The sequence below is a fragment of the Macaca thibetana genome, chromosome 11 (assembly GCF_024542745.1).
Source record: "Macaca thibetana thibetana isolate TM-01 chromosome 11, ASM2454274v1, whole genome shotgun sequence".
Lineage (NCBI taxonomy): Eukaryota > Metazoa > Chordata > Mammalia > Primates > Cercopithecidae > Macaca > Macaca thibetana.
The window spans coordinates 15,666,699-15,690,808 of NC_065588.1; the positions used below are offsets into that span (position 1 = coordinate 15,666,699).

The 24,110-nt window shown below is 38.6% G+C and overlaps 2 protein-coding genes across 3 annotated transcripts in view; one reads left to right on the forward strand and one right to left on the reverse strand.

Annotated features, from left to right (window-relative positions):
- MGP (matrix Gla protein) overlaps positions 1 to 24,110 on the reverse strand; it is an 836,939-nt gene that overhangs the window by 595,675 nt on the left and 217,154 nt on the right. The gene's annotated exons all lie outside the window — the stretch shown is intronic.
- Positions 1 to 24,110, forward strand: part of PTPRO (protein tyrosine phosphatase receptor type O) — a 272,722-nt gene that overhangs the window by 137,299 nt on the left and 111,313 nt on the right. For both annotated transcript variants that reach the window (XM_050749472.1, XM_050749473.1), the window contains exon 2: positions 21,260 to 21,533. In XM_050749472.1, coding sequence (XP_050605429.1) covers positions 21,260 to 21,533 — 274 coding nt within the window. The remainder of the gene's footprint in view (positions 1 to 21,259; positions 21,534 to 24,110) is intronic.

The following is a 24,110-nucleotide window of genomic DNA, read 5'->3' on the forward strand; positions in this document are numbered from 1 at the left end:
CACATGGTCACTCATATTTGGCTCAGAATAAATCTCTTCAAATATTTTACAGAGTGTGACTCTTTTTGTCGACATCTTCATTTCCTCCACCACTGCTATTTACTAGTCCAAATCACTCTTCCTTCATTTATTGCTACAGCAATCTGTTTTTGTTGTTGTTGTTGTTTGTTCGTTTGTTTTTGTTTTGTTTTGTTTTTGAGACGGAGTCTCGCTCTGTAGCCCAGACTGGAGTGCAGTGGCCGGATCTCAGCTCACTGCAAGCTCCGCCTTCCGGGTTCACGCCATTCTCCTGCCTCAGCCTCCCGAGTAGCTGGGACTACAGACGCCTGCCACCTCGCCTGGCTAGTTTTTTCTATTTTGTAGTAGAGACGGGATTTCACCGTGTTAGCCAGGATGGTCTCAATCTCCTGACCTCGTGATCCACCTGTCTCGGCTTCCCAAAGTGCTGGGATTACAGGCTATTTTTGTATTTTTAGTAGAGACGGGGTTTCACCATGTTAGCCAAGATGGTCTCGATTTCCTGACCTCGTGATCCGCCCGCCTCAGCCTCCCAAAGTGCTGGGATTACAGGCGTGAGCCACCGTGCCTGACCTGCTACAGCATTTTAACTAGTCTTCTGATTCCTGCTCTCTTGGTTTCCTGCTCCCTCAATTCAACTACTCGTTCCTTTGTTCTAAAAAGAAAAGCTGACCATATTCGTCTTATGCTTGGAACACTTTAACCGCCCCAAGGCCCTTTCTGTTCCTTGAAGGTGCTATGCTCGTCTTCTGTCCCTGACCACACTGCTACTTCCCATCCCCTCTCACCTGAAATACACCACACACACCAGCCTCTTTACTTAGCTGAGTGTTGCTTGTCTTTTTTCTTTTGAGATGGGGTTTCACCCTTGTTGCCCAGGCTGGAATGCAATGGTGCAGTCTCGGCTCACTGCAACCTCCACCTTCTGGGTTCAAGTGGTTCTGCCTCAGCCTCCCAAGTAGCTGGAATTACCGATGTGCTCCACGATTCCCGACTAATTTTGTATTTTTTCAGTAGAGACAGGGTTTCATCATGTTGGCCAGGCTGGTCTCAAACTCCTGACCTTAAGTGACCCACCCGCCTCGGCCTCCCAAAGTGCTGGGATTACAGGCGTGAGCCACCACACTCGGCCTTGCTCACCTTTTAAGCATCATCTTCACCATCACTGGGAAGATACTCTTGCTGCCATGGTGCTCTGTCCTTTTAGTCATAATATTTGTTGCTTCTTACTATTATTGCTTATTTGTAACTTATCTCTGTGTGGGCTGAGACCAGTTTCCCGTGCTCACAATCATGTTCTTGTAGATAACACCAAGTAAGCACTAAAAATAATTGCTCGAATTGCCTATGTGAATTCTTGTCTCCCACTTCCTTTGTTGATTAAATAATAATAAGCTCTAAATATTGCTTTAAGGAATAGGTATAATTCACTCAAGACACATAGAAAAATTCCTGGCATTTATTATTCACTTAATACGTGCTAGCTATTACAATTGTTATTATCCTTTTCTCTCTTTAATTACAGCAGTCAGTATGGGCTTAATTATAATTACCTGATAACTAAAAATCTTCTCACTTTGAAGCTAAATAGAATACTTAAAAAAGTAGATGCATTAATCAATTAACCAAATGCATCAGTTTAATAGTATTTCTTATTCCAATGAAACAAAGAATCATACTGTTATATGCTATATATATAATTCATATTTATTATAAATTATGCACCAATATATTTGCAAAATAATGCATTTAATTATTATAAAATATTATTAAATTATTCTGAAAATGGTCTGTGATTTGTTTTCTCAAAGCTTAACTTAATGGGAAAGGCTTGAGAGAAATTGTCATTTTAAAGAAAATAAATCCTGGATACTTATGACCTAAAAGGAAATCTGGCATGCATCTCTTAATATTCTTAGAAATTACTCAAAGGTTCAGCTTTTATTAATTCATAACTCTTCAAAGTTATGAATCAATAGATCCTAAATCTCCACCCAATCTCCCACCCAATATTTGAATCTCCGTGGCACCACCTTAGCCCAGTGATTGAACAGTCACTGCATGGAAAGGGAGAATATTAAAGCTCTATTAGTTCCCATAGCAACATATGATTTATTAAGATTTTATCTACGGTTTTTTAAAAATTCATTCTCTGCAAATCAGAAACAAATTATAACATAGTCATAGAAGAAAAAAAGGAAGATGGATGGTGGATAAGGAAACAATTGAGATATTTATATTAGTTTCTTTCTTTGTCAGGCACTAAATAATTATATAGGTAGGAGTTATGACCAGAAAAGATGCAAAATATCAGTCTTATTCTGTCACTATTATATCATTCAACATTACTCTTATTCCCAATTTGCAAGCTTTCTTCATTGTCTCCTAGTTATTCTTTGTTTATATTCTTTCTCTCCATCTGATTCCCCCTTCCTCCTTTTTTACCTTCATGCTTCTTTTCCTACTAGCTCTCTTTGTTTATCCAGGTATTCTTTCATTTCTGTAATACAATAATATGGTTTTACCTTAATAACCCAGAAACTGAACTATAATAATAATAAAAAATACTCTGACATAGGAGGGGTAGGCTGGACAGCCACAGTGATAGTATGTGGTTAAAGGCTCAAAACATGTAGGCTGGGTAGATGGATGGATAGATAAATTTAATTTTACAGATATTCCTCAAGTTCCAAACAGTAAAGTACTGTACTGTATACTGTGATAGATAATAGGTGAGGTCTCATTCTCTGTACTTCAATGGCTAAAATCTCCCAGAAATTTTATATACAGAGCTAACTAAACATAGCACAAAGGAAATGGTAAGAAACAATGCAAAGAGAGGAAGAAGTGAGAAAAAAGAGGCACAGCAGAAGAGAGAAGGGGAATTTTATGCAGGGAGGAGGAAATAGAAATAAAGTAGTTAACAAATGGAAAATTAACATGGACTACAAGAAAGGCGTGTTTCAGAACTTCAAGCACATTAACATTGGTTTTCTTCAAATCGTGTGGATCCAACACATGGCCACTGGTGAAAATGCTGCATGCTATGACTTTATTAAGTTTTGTTGTTGTTGTTGTTGTTGTTTTATGAGACTGAGTCTCACTCTGTCACCCAGGCTGGAGTGCAGTGACACAATCTTGGCTCACTGCAAGCTCCACCTCCTGGGTTTAAGGGATTCTCCCGCCTCAGCCTCCTGAGTAACTGGGAATACAGGCACATGCCACCACACCCAACTAATTTTTTGTTTTTTTCTTTTGTATTTTTAGTGGAGAGGGGGTTTCACCATGTTGGCCAGGCAGGTCTCAAACTCCTGGCCTCAAGTGATCTGCCTGCCTTGGCCTCCCAAAGTGCTGGGATTACAGGTATAAGCCACTGCGCCCAGCTGACTTTATTTAGTCTTTATTATAAATTGAATAAAACCTTGGTAAATAGAGATATTTTGTTTCTTGTAACCTGGGTGGATTATTGTAAATTAGCATCATATGCTTGTTTCAGACCACCAATAACAGCCATCTTTATGAACAGAGGCTTTCAAATAATAGGCGAATGTGTGAAAAGAGACTTAAACATTTCTGTAAAGAATTCTATGAAAATTTTCAACATGGTCATTAGAATTTGTACCATTAAAATTTTTTAATAATAAAAATCACTTTAAAACATTATTTTAATGATACTGAATTTCTACTTTTTACTTTTTGAAATACATACGGTAGCAAGCAATGAGAAAGTATTTAATGATGACATGCCAATTAACAAGTTCAATATATCAAGTAAAAGTAATAATGTTTCCTTAACACCAAATAGTACAGCATGATTTATATAAATGCCCATCCTTCCAAAGAATGGAACCCTTTCACATGGTGCAGTAAATTGAATACTGTCTTTTTACAGCTGTTCACAAAGACAAAGATATTTTTGAGCTTCATTTATAAAACATAAATATCATATTGTTATTCCAGCCTTCTTGTAATTCAAAATAGCATCAGTGCTGGCTGAACATATTACTCATGCATTGGAAAGTTAGAAATGGTGACAATTTGAAGTTAACATTGTGAAATGAAGATGAATGTGCAAAATGTTCTAGCTTTATTCTGTTTTCTATGAATAATCTGAACATATTTCTTCTTTATATATTGGTTTAAGAAGATGTTATCAATACCTAACTTGGGGACGGAAGGATTTTAGTAAAGAAGAAGAGACATTTAAAATTACTTCTACGTCTTACTCTAAGAACAATCTGCCAATTAGTAGAGCTGTATGTTTCCAGGTACAGAAAGATGTGTCCTAAGATTCAGACAGAAGGTTGTGAGTTTACAGGAAGAAAGAAACTGATTCCTTCTGGGGTGTCCTAAAGGCTTCTCACAGAAAGTGGTACTTGAATAGTGTCAGATATTTGAAGCAGGGACAGGATATTTCAACAAGAAGGAATGCATAAATAGGACATAGGCAGGGAAGCAGCCAGGGCATATGGAGACTGAGGAGTTTGGCTGTTTAATGGAGTTCATGGAGGTTGTGACAGAGAAGTAGTGGCAGATAAGATGGATGGTAAATTGGGGGCTAATTGTGGAAGGTTTTGAGTGCTAAGCTAAGTAATTTAGTTTTTATTTGGTAATGAATAAGAAACCCCATGGTTTATTTTTCCCTAAGTTTTAAAATGCTGAATACTCACATGATCAGAGCTCGCTATTTATCGGATACTTAGAATGCACCCAGCTATGTTAGGTGGTTTATAAATATTATCCAATATGATCATCACAAAATTATGGCTGAAAGATGTATTAACCCCATTTTTCAGATGAGAGAACTGAGTCTCAGGCTATATAATTTGCCTGTGTACAACAATCTAATAAGCAGATTTTTTAATCAAAATCATTTTGCTCATTACGCTACATAATCCTGTTGTTTTCATAATTCTATTGTTTTAACAAAATCCTGTTCCACTATAATCCCATTATGCTTCATAATCTAGTATTTTGAAGAAGATAAAAATAGAAAAGATCGAGAATATGTCAGAGGCTATTTTAATAGCACAAGAAGTAATCATTCTGATTCAATTATGTTTGTCACTAGTTCAAGTAACAGCAAATCTGAGTTATCACGGTTTCTGAAAAAATGCACATTGAAAAATTGTGTGATGGTTATTTTAGATTTTTAGCATGATGTTGAGGGTTCCTATGCAAAGGAAAATTTAAATTTGTTCTTTGACTGTTGGGTTTCTTATGTTATTCAGGAAGTCTGGCAATGCCTGTAATGGGAACTTTCCTAGTAATATGCATTAAACGTAATTTCCACTTTTTTAAACCATCAAAATTAAGCATATAGTGTGTGTAACATCTAAACTATGGCAAGCACCTAAATTACATTTTTTCATTTTAATCTCACAACAACCTTGTAATGTTGGTGTTCTTCTCCCATTTTATAGATGAAGAACCTAAGGCTGAGAGAAATTTTGTCTGTATACGACGCAACCAACATTCATATTCAGCTCTATTTGTCTTTAAATCACTACAGTTTCCACTACAGCCAATTGCCCTGTAACTCCTCATGTAATAAAAATGACTGATCTTAAAGTGATATTCATATCTCATGATTGAAAAAGAATAAGGAATCATCTGTGGCACAAACCTGCCATGCAGGGAGTGTAGAATCAGTGTTAATACACAGGCTTTGGGATCAAAGGAATGTGAGATTAACTCTCATATCCACCATCTTAAAGCTGTGTGGCCTTAGATATATTACTTAATCTTTCAGAGGCTGGACTGCTAATCTGAAAAGTGCAAATAATAATATCTACTTCAGGGAGTTGTTAAGAGGATTAAGTGAAATAATGCCTAAAAAGTACTTAACACAAAGTAGGCTCTTAATAAAAGCAAGCTCTAGGTGCATAGCACACTATGCTATTTCCTTGATTCTCATAGCTTCATCTCTGAGTCAATCACTTCCAAATATTAGATTCAGACCTCTCTTCTGAATTCTGGATCCATGTATCCCATCACCTATTTGGCATCTGCGCTTGGATGCCCACAGGCATCTCATACTTTGTATACATCAAACTGAACTAATGATATATGTCACCCTCCCTCCTTCCCAGCTAGTATCTGCTCCCCTGCAGTTGGTTTTTTTTTATGGTAGTGAGGTAGGGGTGAGTGTGTGTGTGTGTGTGTGTGTGTACAAATCAACACTGTAACCAGCCCACAACTAATCCATTCTTAAGTAACTCAGTGCTAAGGGATATGGCTTCTAAATTCCGCCCGATACCACCCTAGTCTTAGTGGCCATAATTTCTCTCCTAGCCTAATGCAGTCACATCCACTGCTGCCTACACCCACCAACCAGTTAGTCATACTCTAACCAGAGGGACCTTCTTAATGCCCCTTGAGTTTTAAGATTGGCTTAAAGTCTCATTCCACTTTGATGGAAATCCAAAATCCCCCTTGGAGTTTTTGTTAACTTGGTATAAACATTCAATCTTATAAATTCTTCTTCCCTCAGGAGCCAACTTCCACAAATACTGCTTCTGTACCCTAACACCTCCAGGTGAAACTCAGCCCCTTCTACAAGTTCCATGGATGATCCACTCCTACAAAGCACTCGTGAGCCCATATAGCCGACTTTAGTGAACATTAGGACTCAGGGAGACGGAGAACTATTTGCTATTCAGAATGTGAACTCCAATGGTGCGTTAGGTATTTCCAGTCTTGAATGTCCTCTGCCCTTCTCACCATCTGGATGTTTCCATTGGCAGATTGCCCCTTCTTCATCCCAGCATCATACCATCTTGGGGGCTCTTATCTTATACCCTTTCTTTATTCTAGATTTCTTTATTCTTTATTTAAATCCTTTGTGATTTGAATCCCAGTTTGGATGTCTGGTTTTTGTTTGTTTGCCTGAGTTCCTCAGCTCACACCATCAGTATTTCCTTCTATCCCAAGTGGTTGGTTACCAAGTATTTTTCCAATAAAAGTTCCCACCCCCAATAGGAACTCTGGAGCCAGCAAGTAACATCATAAACTTTTTGCTTCTATTACAGAATGTAAATCAGATCATCCCACTTCCCTGCCAAATAGCCTGTAAGTGGCTTCCCATTGCCTTTAGCATAAAGCCTCTAACTTTTTTAGAAGGGTCTACAAAGTTTCCCATGATGCCTCCTCTACTGGCCATTCTAATGTTGTTTTGGTTTCTCATCCACATTGTGCTTTCTCCAGCACCCAGGTCTTCATATTCACTGTCCTTAGGTCCTGTTCTATCTCCAACTCATCATCAGGTCAACTCTTACCAGCCCATAGGTCTCTGCCTAACTAGCACTTACTCTAGGCTAGAGCCACCTGCTAGGAGCTCCTTGATCATCAGGTATTTCTTAACAATGCTTTCTCCACTTGCAGTTATCTAGTTATTTAAAATAATGTATTTCCTCTCTCTCCACAGACTCAAAACACTACTAGGACAGAAACCAGATTTCTTGTCTTAACTATCACATTCTCAGCAAGAAGCATACAGCAGGCACTTAATTGTTAAAAACTATCTGAAGGTAAACGTTGAGTCAAGCATCTGTGTAAGGTATTGCCCTAAATCTCCCTTAACTTCTGGGCTTTAATTTATTCTGCATATATAGGGATCAGTCTTTCAGAAGACCCCGAAAACCTTAGTGAAGGTGGAGGGCTCAATAAACTATTTGCTTTAAAGCTCTGACAATTTTGTTGTTGCTGATATTAACAACTCAACAAGAAGGGGAGTTAAAGGGCAGTGCGTACAAAAGGTCACAAGTGTACTGCCTAAATATGCTGTGAGCTTCGTAAGTAGGCTGCACTCTTGTTCGCTATCATCAGGATTTAATTAACTGGTGTCACAGCTGAATTGACATTTCATGCCTGTGGGGAAATTTGACGGAACTCATCCATTCCAAAATAAATGATTAGCACCACCGTCTTTCACATGATCTTTCAATAAGTGGGACAGCTACATTTTCACAACTTGCTGGGGAAAAACTATTTTCAAACTCGAAATACCAGTAAGCATGGAAAAGAAGGATGGGAAATAATAAAGTCAGGCAAAATGATATTTGTGGACCCTTCATTTTATGAAAATAAAACTTGTTTCAGAGGCAAAACGAACCTGTCAGGAACCCCTGTTTTTCATAACAAATTATGCCGGAAGAATGTTGCACAGTTTTGGAATTTACCTGATCACTGAGCTGTTGAGAACAAATGTATTTTTATGGGTTCCTGGGTTGTGGGCTGACCCCCTACCCAGTCAGTCACCAGCCAAGCACAGCTTCCAAGTCTTTAAACTTCTCAGCACAGTAGGCCCTAAAACTGTTCCCATGGTAACCTTCCATCAAACAGGTGAGCTGTAAAACAGGTGAGCTCAGGCTGTTATTTGCAGGCAAAACGAGAAAAAGAAATACTGGCTGCTCTTGTTCGTGATGCCACAAAGAGAAGTAATACTGATTACTGAATAAATAGACTGCAAGTCAGAATAGTTGTTGAACCAATTAGGAATCATGGCGTTAGTGTCCTGACCAAAAAAAAAAAAAAAAAATACACCTTCTAAAATGTATACGTCTCAAAGAAAATCAATGAGAAAACAGATCACAAATTGTGTAGAAACATTAGTCATTGTTTTTGGAGGATCTCCTAAATATTGGGTCCTTGGATGGAAAATTTGCACATATGATTTCATTTGTCTCTAACCCCCAAAAAACCTGTCATAATAAGCTTTTAGTATTTCCATGATTTACCTTAAATAACTGAGGTTCAAAGAATAAAAATGAGAGACTGTCACTTAAGTGGGATTTGAATCCGGGTCTCTGTGTCTCCAAAATTTCTGTTTTTTTCATGATGCTACACTTTTTGAGCATTTATCAAGCATATTCTAAAAGAAGTCAGTCACAGTTTGTGCTGAGGGAATTTGCCACCAATTAAGTACAGATGTGAAAGGCGGCATTTGGGAAATCATCTTGGCTCCAGGATCTTACAGTCTAGGGACTGTAGTATAATAGAGTCACAAAATCTGTAGTTATAAGAATTGCCTTGAGTGCTGTCTCCTCCACAATATAATAGGGTAGCCTTGAGAAATCCATTAAATTTTTTGAACCTCAGTTTCTTCTTCTGCGAATTGAGATAATAACTTAATGGAATGTTCTGAGAATCAAAGGAGAAAATATATTTGAAAGTGCTTTCTAAAATATAAAATGTGATATACGACTATTAATATTACCCTACATATCACATAAAATCTTGGCACATCTCTTTGGCACAACAGTTTCTTTTCACTTAAAACTGGCCAGTTGAATTCTTTCCTCAAGCGTGTTTTATTTAATCTCCAAAATTAAGAGTTGTGCAGAGCTTCCAGTCTGAGTTCATTTTAGAAGTCAGGAAATAATTGTTACATTATTATATATATTGAACTGTCATTATACACATGCACACACATATGGCAACTTGATAAGAAAATATCATTTGTATTTATTTTAAATTAATGCTTAACTGGTGACAGCCTGTAGCTATTACCTACACTCTGGTTGGGCCAAGAAAATAGTGTATGATTTAGAAACTGAAGGACCAAAGATGAGTAATGGTCAAGGAAATGGCAGTGCAAGGAATTCAAGGCAGCCTACAGGCTGAGGCTGACCTGCCAATGTATTTTCTTTGGCCAGCAGGGGTTTATTTTGTTGTAATTGTGCTTTTTAATGATGCTCTTAAACAATGTATGTACCCTCCAGTTTGCTAACATTCCATCATTTGTATCCTCTTATACCTGGCTGCCTCTCACATGTATATTACCTGCCTGACAGCAATAGGCAGTTGGGAGTCCCTTTACCAAATAACAGGCAAAAGAGATGAGTCTTCTTCATTCTGAAACCATAAAGAATGATGGGAGGCTGAGGTAGGCAGATTGCTTGAGCTCAGGAGTTTGAGACCAGCATGGGCAACATGGTGAAACCCCATCTCTACAAAAAATACAAAAAAATAGGCAGACTTGGTGGTGCATGCCTGTGGTCCCAACTACTTGGGAGGCTTACCGAGATCTACTTACTGAGATCTGGCCACTGCACTCCAGCCTGCATCTGACCATTAAACCAGGAAAGACTGAGCATACACTGGGCTCAGGCACCAAATCCCGCAGTAGTAGAGAACTGGCATACTGTATCTGAGGAGATACATTTAGGATACATATTAAAAAGTCTACAGTTACACAGCCGGTTGTAAATATTCTAATTCAACAAGCATTTAAGAATCTGCCATACGAGCTTCAGGAAAGTTTCTGGCACACAATAAGTACGATGTAAGTGGATGTTCTTTGTTATGTCATCATCATCATCCTTATTATCATCATTGCTATTATTATTGGTCAGACACAATTCTAGGAAGGGCGAAGGCTCCTAACTCCTGTTTTCCTCTTTACTCCCAAGTAGAGGGTATCCCCAGCATTCTGCTCAGTTTCTGATGCATGCTTGTTGCCCAAAATATATCTGAGGAGTGACTGCATAAATAATGGAAGATTAGAGAGAGGCCATCCCTGGCCTTTGAGATCAACAGTCAAAATCTGCTCTGACAATTTCTGAGAGCTGTGAATAATTCTAGCCAAGTGTCAGAAGGAACCTGGCAAGGGTAGCTCTGGGACTCTGATTTTCCTGAAGGAACTGAAAAGAAAGACTACCTGGGTGGAAAAGGTATCCTGGTAGCTGGACAGGAAGGATGTTCAGTGGATGCATTATGTAATGTCTGCAGAGAATCATGGCCATAGGTGCTACGTAAGCACCAAATATCATTAATATTACTATTTAAAAGAACGGAGCAGCCTATTCCTTCCTAAGTGGTAACCTGAGCACAGCAGGATTTTACTAAGTCTGATCATTTATTGGGTTACCAGCTGGAGCACTGACCATGCTCGGGATGTACGTCACACAGCCTGATTTGGTGCAGCCAGCACTGGTTCTGACTCAGCATCTTACCTGCCTGAACTATTGCAACACCCTCCTTCCTGTCTATTGGCCTTATGTCAGCCCAGTAAGCCTGTTATTCTGCATACTCCTAATTATATAAGTCTTGCTGAACTGTAATCGAATCATATCACTTTTCTGCATTACAACAGTTCATTATTTCCTTTGGCCTAAAAAATTGCCAAACTCCTTAGCAAGGCGCATCTTGGTCTTGGGCCACCAGCACTCTATTCTGAGCATCCTCCGTTGATCTAAACACTCTAGCGGTCTCTGGATGCTCTTCCCTCCTAACAAGTGACTTTTCTGACCCGTGTTCCCCTGGCAAACTCATGAGCATCTTTCAAACATCACTTGCTCCCTGAAGCCTTCCCTCACACCCATCTGCAGAAGCAGAATTGAGGGCCTTCTTGTCTACATGTCTGTGGCACTGAACAGTTCTCTTGTATTGGCCAGGATATTTGGATGCAAATCTTGGAAGTCTAGATCAAACAAATTAAAGAATATGTTGGGATTTATTCACTCGTGTCACCAAACTGCACAGTGACTGGGTCTTTGGATGAGTGTGACCAGGGCCTCAGACCAAATCAGGGAGTCTACCACTAGTAACTATCTTCATGGGGCAGAAATGACAAACACTTCAGCTCTGCATTCATACATACTTAAAGCCAGAGAGGAACAAGAGCTCCTTCCCATGAATTCTAGTTATAAAACTTCAGAGGAACCACTCTGGATGGCCTGGCTTCGTCCACATGAGCATCACAGGAAGGGGACCAGGTGCCATGACTCCCCTAGACTGCTTCAAGGTACCTGCTCAGACCCAGTGACGGGGTAGCATGATTAGCAACCCTCGTCAGGACCTCATTAGATTGAGAGTGGGAAAGAAGCAGTGTCCCATAAGAAGGTGCAAGCTCAGATAGAATTTCAGACAGGCGGAAGAGTAGGTGTCATCTGGACTGTTATTCAAATTCGATAACTAATAACACTTCAGATCCTAACTGTGTATTTGAGTTTTTGAGTTTGCCTCTCACTACAGAGTGAGCTCCTAGAGTGCAAGGAGGTACATCTGACTCATGTGCCTCTGCTCTCACCTAGCATGATGCCTGGTGCCAGGTTGCCACTTAGCTCATGCCTGTGTGTTCTTGAATTAACAAACGGATAGCTCTCCAATGCTCTGTGAACAAAACATCCAGTGAACATAATTACGGAATTCTGTAGTGTTTGGAAGTTAGTTAAACAAATGTTTATAGAACTGCTATAATTTAAAAGACATCGAGTAGCTCACGCCTGTAATCCCAGCACTTTGAGAGGCTGAGGCGGGCAGATCACCTGAGGTCAGGAGTTCGAGACCAGCCTGGCCAACATGGTGAAACCCCATCTCTACTAAAAAATACAAAAATTAGCCGGGCATGGTGGTGGGCACCTGTAATCCCAGCTACTCGGGAGGCTGAGGCAGGAGAATTGCTTGAACCCGAGAGACAGAGGTTGCAGTGAGCTGACATGGTGCCACTGCACTCCAGCCTGGGTGACAGAGTGAGACTCCATCTTAAAAAAAAAAAAAGAAAGAAAAGAAAAGTAAAAGACATTGAGTGACTTAAAACTAAAATATAACACAATAATCTTTGAAATACAACTAGTATTTATAGAGTTCATAGTGTTAGCATTCTTACGGAAGACATTTAATCCTCACAAAAATTCCATGAGTTTCAGGAATTAGCCCTATTTTATAATTTAAGAAGATGAAGTTAAGAGATCCTTGGACTTCCCCTAGTTCTCACAGGTAAAAGGCTACAGAGGCAGAATACAAACCCAGGCCTTCTGATCTCAAGTCTGTTGCCTTGCTCTTAAGCAAATTATTTAACCTGTCTGGGTAAAATGGAGATAACAACACTGGTTTCTAAGGATTGCTGTGAGGAGTAAAAGAAAAAACATATATAAACAAATGAGCACATAGCCTGGTCCAGATGAGGGGATTAATAGACAATAGTGCTATATTTGTCAATGATGGTGGGTGATTTCCTTTGATTCTGACTGGTACATATCTCTGACCAGTTTGGGTCCTTGTCCCACAGCCCAGGGACTCGTCCTGTGTTAGTCACCTCTTCAGTGCTACCCACTCTGTCTCTAGTAGCTTCTCTCTCCGAAGACTGCTTCTAGAACAGGTCACAGGCACCTGGGCTCCCCCTTCGTGCTGAAGCCAAGTGCCCAGCCCCCTTTTGCTGCCTCAGTTAGCTGGCCCCACTGGTTATGGAAAGATAAGTACCAAGAGGCATAAGGATATATGGATCCTAGACCTCGTCTTGACATCAATTAGCTGTATGACATTTGCACCGCTGTTCTCTCAAGCACACAATGAGAGCTGGACCAGAGAAACCACTACATTAAATTTGTTATGTAAAGGAAATTTCAGCAAAAATATTTTTCCTGCAGAGTCAAGCAATACTATTACTTCGCCTCAAAAAAGTTTTACATATTTTTTTTACAGTAACCAAGTAGATCAGCATCGGACTTGCCTACATTTATCAGATCAATTTCTATTACTTTTAACTGTTCCTTCCTGCTCTACTTCTCAGCAGGGATTACGTGCCTGCAGCATGCTCTCGGAATTTTCTCCTGAACATAGATTCCAGGAAAAGCTAAGGTAAAGACGACAGAGTAGAAAGTAAGAGCACAGATGACACTTCTTTTAGGCGCACTGCCTAGATCTCACTTGGCCTGCTGCCTTCCTCTCATTAGTTGCACCAACTGAATCTGATTAGCCCACTCTGATTTATTTTTGGCAACCTGGGAGTGCATGGGCCAATGCTTATTTTCATGGCTGATACAATCATCCCCAAAGCTGTCGTTAGCATTTGGAAGATTAGTCCCTTTCTCTGGATGATTTTACTGCCTAGGAAGCATCATGACACACATTAGACATGTATTTCTTAAACACTTTACAAAATTGAGTCTATTTACTCCTCTTCTTATTATCACAACCACCTTCTGTTATTGGCTGCTAAAACATAGAGAAAAAATTATTGATAATTACATATTTGATGCTTCTAAACTTATTGTTTTCTGAGTTAGTGAATCACCCGCTATAATCAATAAGAACTAAAAGCCAGATTTCAATGCTACTGGATACTCAGTGCCTGAGTTGTCTACATTTTGCTTAATAGACTTTCCCATTACGCACCAAACAGTACTATCTGTGTGAAAAGTGAATAATAAGGAAATATGAATAAACATTTTCTCCTAAAAATGCAACTTTCAGATATGAAGCACAATGTCCATATGATTTCTATTTATATTTGTTGACAGTAAGATTTATTAGTAAGGATCATTATTTTTAGGTCTTTGAGACACAAAAATTCTGAGATTCCAAATAAATCCTAAAGTACACTTAGTATAAAAAACATTATCATGAAAAATGAAACACTTTGGCAAATTTTCCAATAGGTTAAAAGTAAAAGGATTTTTTCATCAGCTCTCAGTTAATTTGAAAGCATATTTATAATCAGGATTCCCCATTCACTAAGCATTTCGTAAGTAAACAACCACTAACCACCACCAAACTTGCAGCTCCTGGAGGCAGGACTTTGGATCCCCAGTACTTAGCAGACTGTGTGATTCTTAGTAGGCTCTTAATTTGTATCGACTAAATGAGTATTTCAATTAGTAACTTCTATCATGGGTGTGATTACTCTTTCTTTACCTCATTCCCAAGTCTTCTTCCAAATCTTCTCTATCCAATGAGGACATCCCAGCTGTTCCAGATACCCTCTTGTAAAGTCTGTCTATAGAAGATTCTAAGGAAAGCAAAAGGATAGAAGAGAAGAAAAGATAAAATTTGCAGAGAGAGAAGTTTAAAGAGAGAAGGCCACTATGATAGGGGGAAAATGAGAAGTTTAAGAAATATTGCTGGAGACCTCAGGTGCACTAGTTAATTGGGGTCTAATTTGTTTCTTGTTGTTGTTGTTGTGCCAGAATTTTAGAAGTATTTCAATGCTGATGAATTTTCCTTAAGAGCAAGGGAAGATGAGGAGGCAGAAGATGTTGAGGCCAACCTACATATTACTTGTGTTCCCTGCTTGATCCTGGGAATGTATTCACCGTGAGCTAAGGTGAATTTTGTTTTGCTTAGGAAGGTTAGAGGGAGGGCTCTTTGCTTTCCTTAGGAAATACATTATATTCCCCACACTAAAGTAAACTGATGATGCTAGAGGAAGAATTGGTGTGCCTAGTAAACAGAGGATCCAACTCCATCGGGTCAGCTGTAGCAGCAAGGGTATGGGGGCATTCAGGAGCAGCAGGAGTTAGCTTCAGAGCACGAGTGGGAACAAAGTGACAGGAACAGGTGCACCCTTGGGCAAAGTAGCCCACCAGAACAGGGGCTGATGACTTCACTAGACTGTCAAGTGCCCCCGCTGCACTTTGGGCCTGTCCATCATAAGCACACGTTGTGCTGATAGCCTCCGTGGCACCATCACAGGGATGGGAGGGCATCCCATTTACCTTTGAGGCCTGGAACCTCTGGGTACATGGGTATCTCTTGCACACCTGTGACCCAGCACCACACTATACACTCATCAACAAATGTTCCTCACCCATGCGCATTGCTCAGGGCTTGCTCCTGGACTGCTGGCACCGCCCTGCTCCACCAAGCAGGGGACAACCCTGACCCAGCTGTTCTATACTTCTGATGGCCAAGAAAATTGTTCCCCACATTCTCAGTTCATTGTTCACACCCACTATTGATTCGACACCCCCTTGGGACACTGACAGAGCAAAGCTGGAGGGTATGGGTACAACAGCAGACTGCTCATAGAGCCACGAACCATTAACAATGCAATACTTCTAGATTTGGTGCAGGAGGCTAGGATGTCTGTGATCCTCAGCTAATAGGTTTTAAAAGAAAGTATAGTAAGGGAAAAGAGATCATGCATCTATGATAGCAACCTGGACCTTTCTAGTCATATTAAGGGTACGGACAATTGCTTGAATTACTAATAGAAGTCTATTAATTTCAAATCTTAGTTGACGAAATGCTATGGTTGAAAATGTCAACTTTCTTTAAAAAATTCTACAGGTGAATGATCCTGACTTAGTCAGGTCTTAATGTGCATTGGTGTTAATCCCGATTTACATTATACAGGTAATAATCTAAGATCATTTTTTCTTTTTAAGCATTAGGAACCTTTGTGCATGTGTGTTTATTCTGGGTATGGGGAAGGGAGAGGAAACAGTTAGAGAATTTTGTTCACCCTATTGGCAGAAAAGGGCCAACAGGCACAGGTCACAACCACAGGCAAAAGGAGGTTATAGTAGCCTATTATTAAATTTAATTTTTAAAAATACAAACCCTTCTCTCACGTTCACCCACTCCGAGGAGGAACGGAAGATCCCCGAGCCCTCTATTCTAGGGTTTCCATATGTAAAGCCTGAGATGGTGAGGGTAAGAATTAAAAAATTATTTATGAAGGGGAAAAAGACATCTGTTGCTACCTTAACCTTCAGACACTCCCATCCCCAGCCCCTTTTGCTTCTTCAGAAAGAGCCCCTGGGAATCAATTTGAGTATAGAACAAGCCCTTCCTCTAGAGGGGCACTCAAACCCCAACATGGTATTGGAAGCTCTGGGGTTAACTGAGGAAGAGGGGGAGAATGGATAGCACCTCAACCTAGCAGGGGAGGGGATGTGCCCTTCCTTACCATGTAGTCAGCCAGCTGGACAGACGGCAGCCTGTGCCTCAATTGCTACCATCTAATAATGACTTTTTCCCTTTATGTGTTGTCCTCCCCAGTACTTCATAGAGAGTCTCCCTCGCCTCCACTGGAGACACTAGGTTTCTTGATCTTTTCTTCAAAGAGAAGGGAGGGGAGAGGAGGTTGTAGGTGGGGCAAAGCCCATCTCATCTCTTCATCTAAGTCAGAGCATTTGCTCTCCTAAAAGGAACCTAGAAGGGAAGTTCTCCAAGTTCTTGCTCAGATAGGAGCAGATTTCTCTCCCTCAGCAGAGGAACAAGACAGTAGCAGAACACACTGGTCTTGATGAGTGATGCCATCAGTACTGAGTAGCAGGGAGGGAGATTTCAGGAGGCAGGGAGGTAGGGCACATCTGGCGCTGGTCTCACCCTGATGCAGAAGACTAGCCCTGCACTGTTCTCCTCTTTAGATGAGTATGACGATCACCACGGTCCTGTTCACTGTAGCTGAATGTATGGGAAGACCAGGCACCCAGGAGGCAAGGGGTCTTCCCTCAGTCTTGGTGTGGAGGCAGCACATTACTTGAGCCCTAAATATTTTTAAATTCCTTTCGGTTGTGTGACCGTATTCTTCAGGACATTGGGTAGGACTAAATGACTGAGGATGAAACCAAATATGTCTATATTGCAAAGATTCTCTTGATTTTTTAAAAAAAGGCCTTTGAGTAACACAGAACTATGTTCGGTTCTAGAATTACTTTTTTTTGTTTCTATTTCTCTGGTGAAATTTTCTACCCTTTCATTCATTATGAGCATACTTTTTAGTTTATTAAGCATAGTTATAATATCTGATTTACAGTACTTGGCTACATCCAAAACCTGGATTTTCTCTTGAAAATTTGTCACATTTTCTTGGATCTTTGTATATGGACTAATTTTGGATGATTTCTTGAATATTGTGAGTATTATGTTATAAAGACTGTAATATTTACGTTTCATGATTAAACTAATATTTTAGTCTTAGCAAGAAATTCACTTGGTTGGATGAAAACTACACATGCTTTTTTGTGGGTGGCAGCTTGAACCTTAGGACCATTCTTTTAGCTTTGGCTGGGTTACCTGCAGCCTGACCACCCTATGAATGGCTCAGGAATCAGCCTGAGGTTTGGACAGACTTTAGGACCCCCTGTTTTGGCTCACCCCTTTTCAGGATTACCCACTCACTTTCCATTAGTGGTGGTTGCCAAGATTCTCTTATCTTTTGCCTCAGGCCAGAAAGACTGAGATTTTGTCAGAGTTTCAGCTGTCTCACACTGTACTGAGTGAAGCCTCTGCCCTCTGGCTATAAGCTGAGATAGAAGATGGATGGATGGACAGGTGGGTGGATGGACGGATGGACAGACACACAGACAGACAGACACAGACAGACACAGATAGATAGATAGATAGATAGATAGATAGATAGATAGATAGATAGATAGAAAGATAGATATAAAAATAACTCATTCTGTGCCAATACCTTCTGCCAAGTGTCAACTTCCCTCCAAAAATCTCTGCTTTGTTCATGATTCAGTCTTTAGTTGTTTATTTGGTAATTTGTCCAGAGTGTATGGTTATTATTTGCTGGAGGAACAGTCAGAGAGGAACTTTCATGGCCATAACTGAAGCATAACTTGCAGAAGCATAATTCAAAAGAAAGAAAAGGGTAATGGAGAAGGGAAAGAGCTAGCATTTGTTAAGCTCCATATATAGGCAACACATTAAATACTTTTTCTGTTCTTTTTCTGTTTGCTTATGTTTTATCCTTCTTGCCCAAACAGTGAAATGCTCTTACGAACTTTAGGCTAGCCTCACAATTCCACCTGGACCACTGGCAATATAGCATGGCTCATATTTTGTGTTTGATCCCAGAAGTACATTGCTCAATGTTAGAAACATGCCCATGTGTCTGGAATAACTGCCTTGATACATTCTCCTAGAATTTTTCTAGAACGCCACAGCCTCACTCATATTTTTTTAAAACATGTAATTTCACCAGCATAGCTGAAACCAAGAACTTCCCTAGAACCTAAGTGTCAAAACGACTTTCATTCATTATTGACTCCTTCACAAGATGTTTATTTTGTTTATTACATGACATAGTCCAATAAAAGGACATTTTAAAAGTTCATTCTCAATGCCTAGCTCATATTACAGAAATCTGCCTAGGATCACCCACATCAAAAGCACTTAGCATATACCTGGTACTAATCCTAGAGCTGGAGACGCAGCTGGAAATAACATGCAGTTCCTGACCTTAGAGGACTTATGGTCCAATATGATGAGATTATCGGGAACACAATTTAGTCTATTCAGTGTTAAGACAGAATTAAATTTGTTTATGCCAGACATTCTTTATAAGTACTAGGGCCTGTAAACACTGGATTTCTAACAAATAAAATAAAAAGAAAAAGTCAGTACATTTTTTGGTCTATAAAGCCTCTTGGAGAGTAGTGATGTATACTGTGTGCTTCATTTGGTTGCTGAAAATATGTGAGAAACCAAAATCAATAAGTTAAACTGTTGGTGGAAATGTAAATTAGTTCAGCCATTATGGAAAACAGTATGGAGGTTCCTCAAAAACCTAAAAATAGAACTACCATATGATCCAGCAATCCCACTACTGGGTATCTATCCAAAGGAAAGGAAATCAGTATGTTGATGATTTCTCTGCACTCCCATGTCTATTGCAGCAGTCTTCACAGGAGGCAAGATACAGAATCAACTTAAGTGTCCATCAGAGGATGAATGGATAAGGAAAAGATTATGTGTGTATATATATGTATATATATGTAAATATATATATGGAATATCATTCAGCCTTAAAATAAAAAGGAAATTGTCATTTGCAACCACATGGATGAACCCAAAGGACATTATATCAAGTGAAATAACCCAAGCACTGGAAGATAAATACCACGTTTTTACTCACATGTGAATGCTAAAAAAAACTTGCAAGTTGCTCTAGCAGAAGTCATTACTAGAGTCAAGGAAGGGGGAGAGAGGGGGACAGCCAAAGGCTGGTTAAGGGACACAAAAGTATACCTAGACAGGAGGAATAAGTTGTAATGCACTATAGTACTATAGGGGGACTATATTAACACTTTATCGTGTATTTTCAAATAGCTAGAAAAGCGGATTTTGAATGTTCCCAACACAAAAAAATGATAAATATTTGATGTGGTTGATATGCTACATCATTTGCTCATTACGCAATGTATATATGTATCAAAATATCACACGGTACCCCACAAAGATGTAAAATTGTTATATATCAATTAAAAATAAGAATAATAAAACCAAAATCAATAAATTGAGTAATTTGTTAGAGGCAAATGCCCATATATCATTGATTCAATCAGCCATTCCTTCATTGATGTAACAGAAACTTACCAGTTACGTGTTATGTGTTATGTGACAGACTCGGTGTTAGGAAAGTAAGTTAGGAGATGAAGACAAATTAACATGTGGAACAATAATTAGGCTGATTTTTTGTACTTGTGACTATAGGCAAGTGACTTTATGTTTCTGAGCCTCAGTTTCCTCAGCTACAAAGTGAGATTAAAAATAACAATACCTATATCAGGAGGTTATTTTCAATATTAAATGTGATATTTTTATATAGAGAGCACCTGGGATAGTGGTTGGATCCCAGTAGATCCTTAATGAGTTTCAGCAATTTTTCCATCCTGCTACTATAGAAGAGAAATTTGAGGCCCATTGCAGTGAGTAACTTACTCACCTGGGGCACTACACACCTAGAAGATAAATTAAACACAAGCATGTGGTACAAAGTACATGAGTCTTGTTTGAGACCAAAAAGAAAGATTAATTCTGCCTGTGGAGTCTGAGACAGAATCAGGGAGGAATATTTAACCAATTCCACGGATGACTTTCCAGATATTGTCCATAAACATATATCTGGAGACTTGGAGCAAAGTTTTTAAAAAGTCCATCAACTGCTGATCCCGTAGACACCTTCAGATCTTCCATTTGATCCCTTCCTCACTAATGTAGCTTCCTTCATCTTTAAGAGATTATGCTGGTTAATCTTTAATGACAAGCATCAACACCAGTTTCTCAATCCTGACTTTTTTATCATCTTCAGAACTAGCAGGTGACAGGAAAGAGAGGAAATAACTGCCTTGATATGTTCTCCTAGCATCACTCCCTCTAAAGTAAAAAGAGTACTTCTTTAAACCATGTAACTTTGCCAGCACAGTTGAAACCAAGAACTTCCCTAGAACTTGAGTGTCAAAATGACTCATGCATTATTTAATCCTCCACAAGATGTTTATTTTGTTTATTACATGACATTGTCCATAAACTGGAAGCAGCTTCAGTGGAAAAAAATCCTCAAAGTAAAACCCTGAGAAGATTACTAGTCCTAAGAAGGATAATCTCTTTTTGATTTTCCTTGTGTAACTAAAATACCTATGTAACTCTATTTTAAGAAATAAGGCTTATCATAAACATTAGTTTATGATATACAATATGTAAAAATTATCTTAGTATGACTTTATTGTCAATTATCTGAATATAACCTCCATCTCTTTTTTTCTCTTTCTTTCAACAGAACGCTACAGCTTTCCATGTAACTGTCCAAGATGATAATAACATCGTTGTCTCATTAGAAACTTCAGACGTCATCAGTCCAGCATCTGTGTATGTTGTGAAGATAACTGGTGAATCCAAAAATTATTTCTTCGAATTTGAGGAATTCAACAGCACTTTGCCTCCTCCTGTTGTTTTTAAGGCCAGTTATCATGGCCTTTATTATATAATCACTCTGGTAGTGGTAAATGGAAATGTGGTGACCAAGCCATCCAGATCAATCACTGTGTTAACAAGTAAGCATCATGTGTAATATTGTCCTGTTTCTTCTTATTGTTCCCCTGTTTCTTCTCATGTGGCTTGAATTGAGAGAAGCCACCCAGAATGGCAAAATCACTTGCCTTGACGCCAAGTGACATAGATCCAATGTTATGAGCTATATTAACAATATAGCTTCTTGCTGGAGTTTGATGTTTACTCTTTACCTTGTGATAACAAAAATATTTTTAAACCAAAAAAAGTAAACCTCAATGAAGGAGTATATTTTGAGACTGAATGGCAATTTCAAATTCATGATTGCACTATGTAATGTTCTGCTGTATTACTTAATAATGTCATCATAACTTGTCTATTTTTTCCAGAGCACGTACTGTCATATTTAGCAATTCAGTTTGGGGACAACGAACTGATACCCCTATTTAGCCTGCTCAAATTCAGGTATAGGTCTTTGGCTGAGAGAAAGAAAAAGATATATTTATTTATCACTTGTTATTCCCTACCTCGTCTTCAAAATAGCTTTGCCTTCTACTTCTCAAGAAAAAATGCCAAGAAAAAAATTACTGGCATTTTAACCTTCATGAGTCCGTCATATAGAATTAAGGCTGACATTGCGAAATTTTTAGGAATGGTTTTAACTCCATGTGATTTTTTTTCACTTTACTCACTGACTTTAATATCTAGTGTCAAATTAAGATGTGACTCTACTGTCTATGTTGACATGTGGAAGAAAAACTGATATCTGTAAGACAGCAGAGTTTATCACTAGCACAATACCATGGCTCAGCAAAGTCCCTTTTGCTTATGTTCTTCCGTGCAAGTTTTGCAACAACTGCAATTTGTTAAATGCCATCTACGCATGATTGTTCTCATGATAATTAAGGGAAAAGACAGTGATATTGTCTGTTGGGATAAAAGGAAACAAACTACAAGAAGCAAAAACTCAGAACCAAGCTAGAGGACATATTTTTAATATGTCTGTCAAAAATTAATTAAAGTCTCCATTGGCAGAGTCGCAGGATCAGTAGTGAGTCCTAAAAATTAGGATTGGTATACACCCAAGACCTTCAAAGTTTATAGACATAATGAACAAATCCATTAGCTGAATTAAAGGGAGCACTTACCTGGTAAAATACTGTCTTAAACAAGCTCTAGAAAAAGACGAATTGCAAGTCAGATTTAGGCAGCAGATATAGACATATAATGCCTATAATACAAACTCCTTGAAATCAAAAGCTGTCTTACTTATCTCCATAATTTCATAAACACCTAGCCCAAGGCTTATGCTTGCTTAATAGATGATCCATAAATATTAGTTCAATTTAGTTGAGCAAGTAATAGGAGAGATCCACAGGAAAAAAAATAAAGCACAAAGAAAAATAAATTTAGGACTGTAATGATGGTTGCTGATCCAACATTTATGAGCATGCACTCAGCCATTCCTCATCAGTTGCAGCTGAATGATTCAGCCCTTTAGCTAAGCCTTCGTGAAGAAATTTGATAGGTAAGTAGATGCTAAAAGATTTCTAGAATATCACTTAGCATTTATGATGAGTTTCATTCAAAATATATTCTATTTTCCTTTGTGATGTTTTTCTTTGACCTGTAGGGCTTACAAGTGTGTTGAATATCCAAACATTTGGAAATTTTGCAGACATCTTTTTTATTGATTTCTAGAGGAAGTGCTGTTGTGATCAGAGAACATATTTTATATGATTCATTTACTTGAAAATTGTTGAGATTTGTTTTATGGGCCCAAATATGGTCTTTCCTGCTGTGTATTCTGTGAGCACTTCCTGGGTGAAATTTCAATAAGTACCAACCAGGTCACGTTGTTTGTTCAAGTCTTCTATATCCTTACTGATTTTCTGTTTATTTTTTCTAATAATGACTGATAGAGGAATCTGAAAGTCTCCACCTGTAACTGTAAATTTGTCTATTTCTCCTTTCACTTATTTTGGTTTATGCTTTACATATTTTGAAGCTCTGTTGTTATTAGGTGCAAAAACTTTTAAGATTGCTGTGTCTTCTTGATAAACTGACCCTTTTGACTATATGTAATGTCCCTCTATATTCCAAGCAATATGCCTTGTGTTAATTTCCCTTTTGTCTGATATTAAAATAGTCATTTTAGTTTTCTTTTTTAAGTGTTTGTGTGGCATACTTAATCCATGCTTTTGCTTTCAGCCTACTTCTGTCTTACATGTAAAACGGTTTCCTGTAGACAGCACAGAGTTGAGTCTTGTTTTTTTTTTTTCCAATCTAAAAATCTCTGTCTTTTAACTGGAGTACTTAGGACAGCACTATCCAATAAAAAGCACTATCCAATAACCCCATATGTAATAGTAGATTTTCTGGTAGACATATTAAAATGCTTTTTAAAAAGGTGAAATCAATTTTAATAACATGGTTTACTTAATCCATTACATTCAAAATATTATTTCAACATATAATCAATATACAAATTTACCCATTTTTTTACTTTGAAACAGAAATTAAATTTAAGTAAAAATAAAGCTGCACTAGCCTAATTTTAATTGCTCAATAGCCATATGTAGCTAGTCACTAGCAATTTAAATGTGTAGGTTTAGACAATA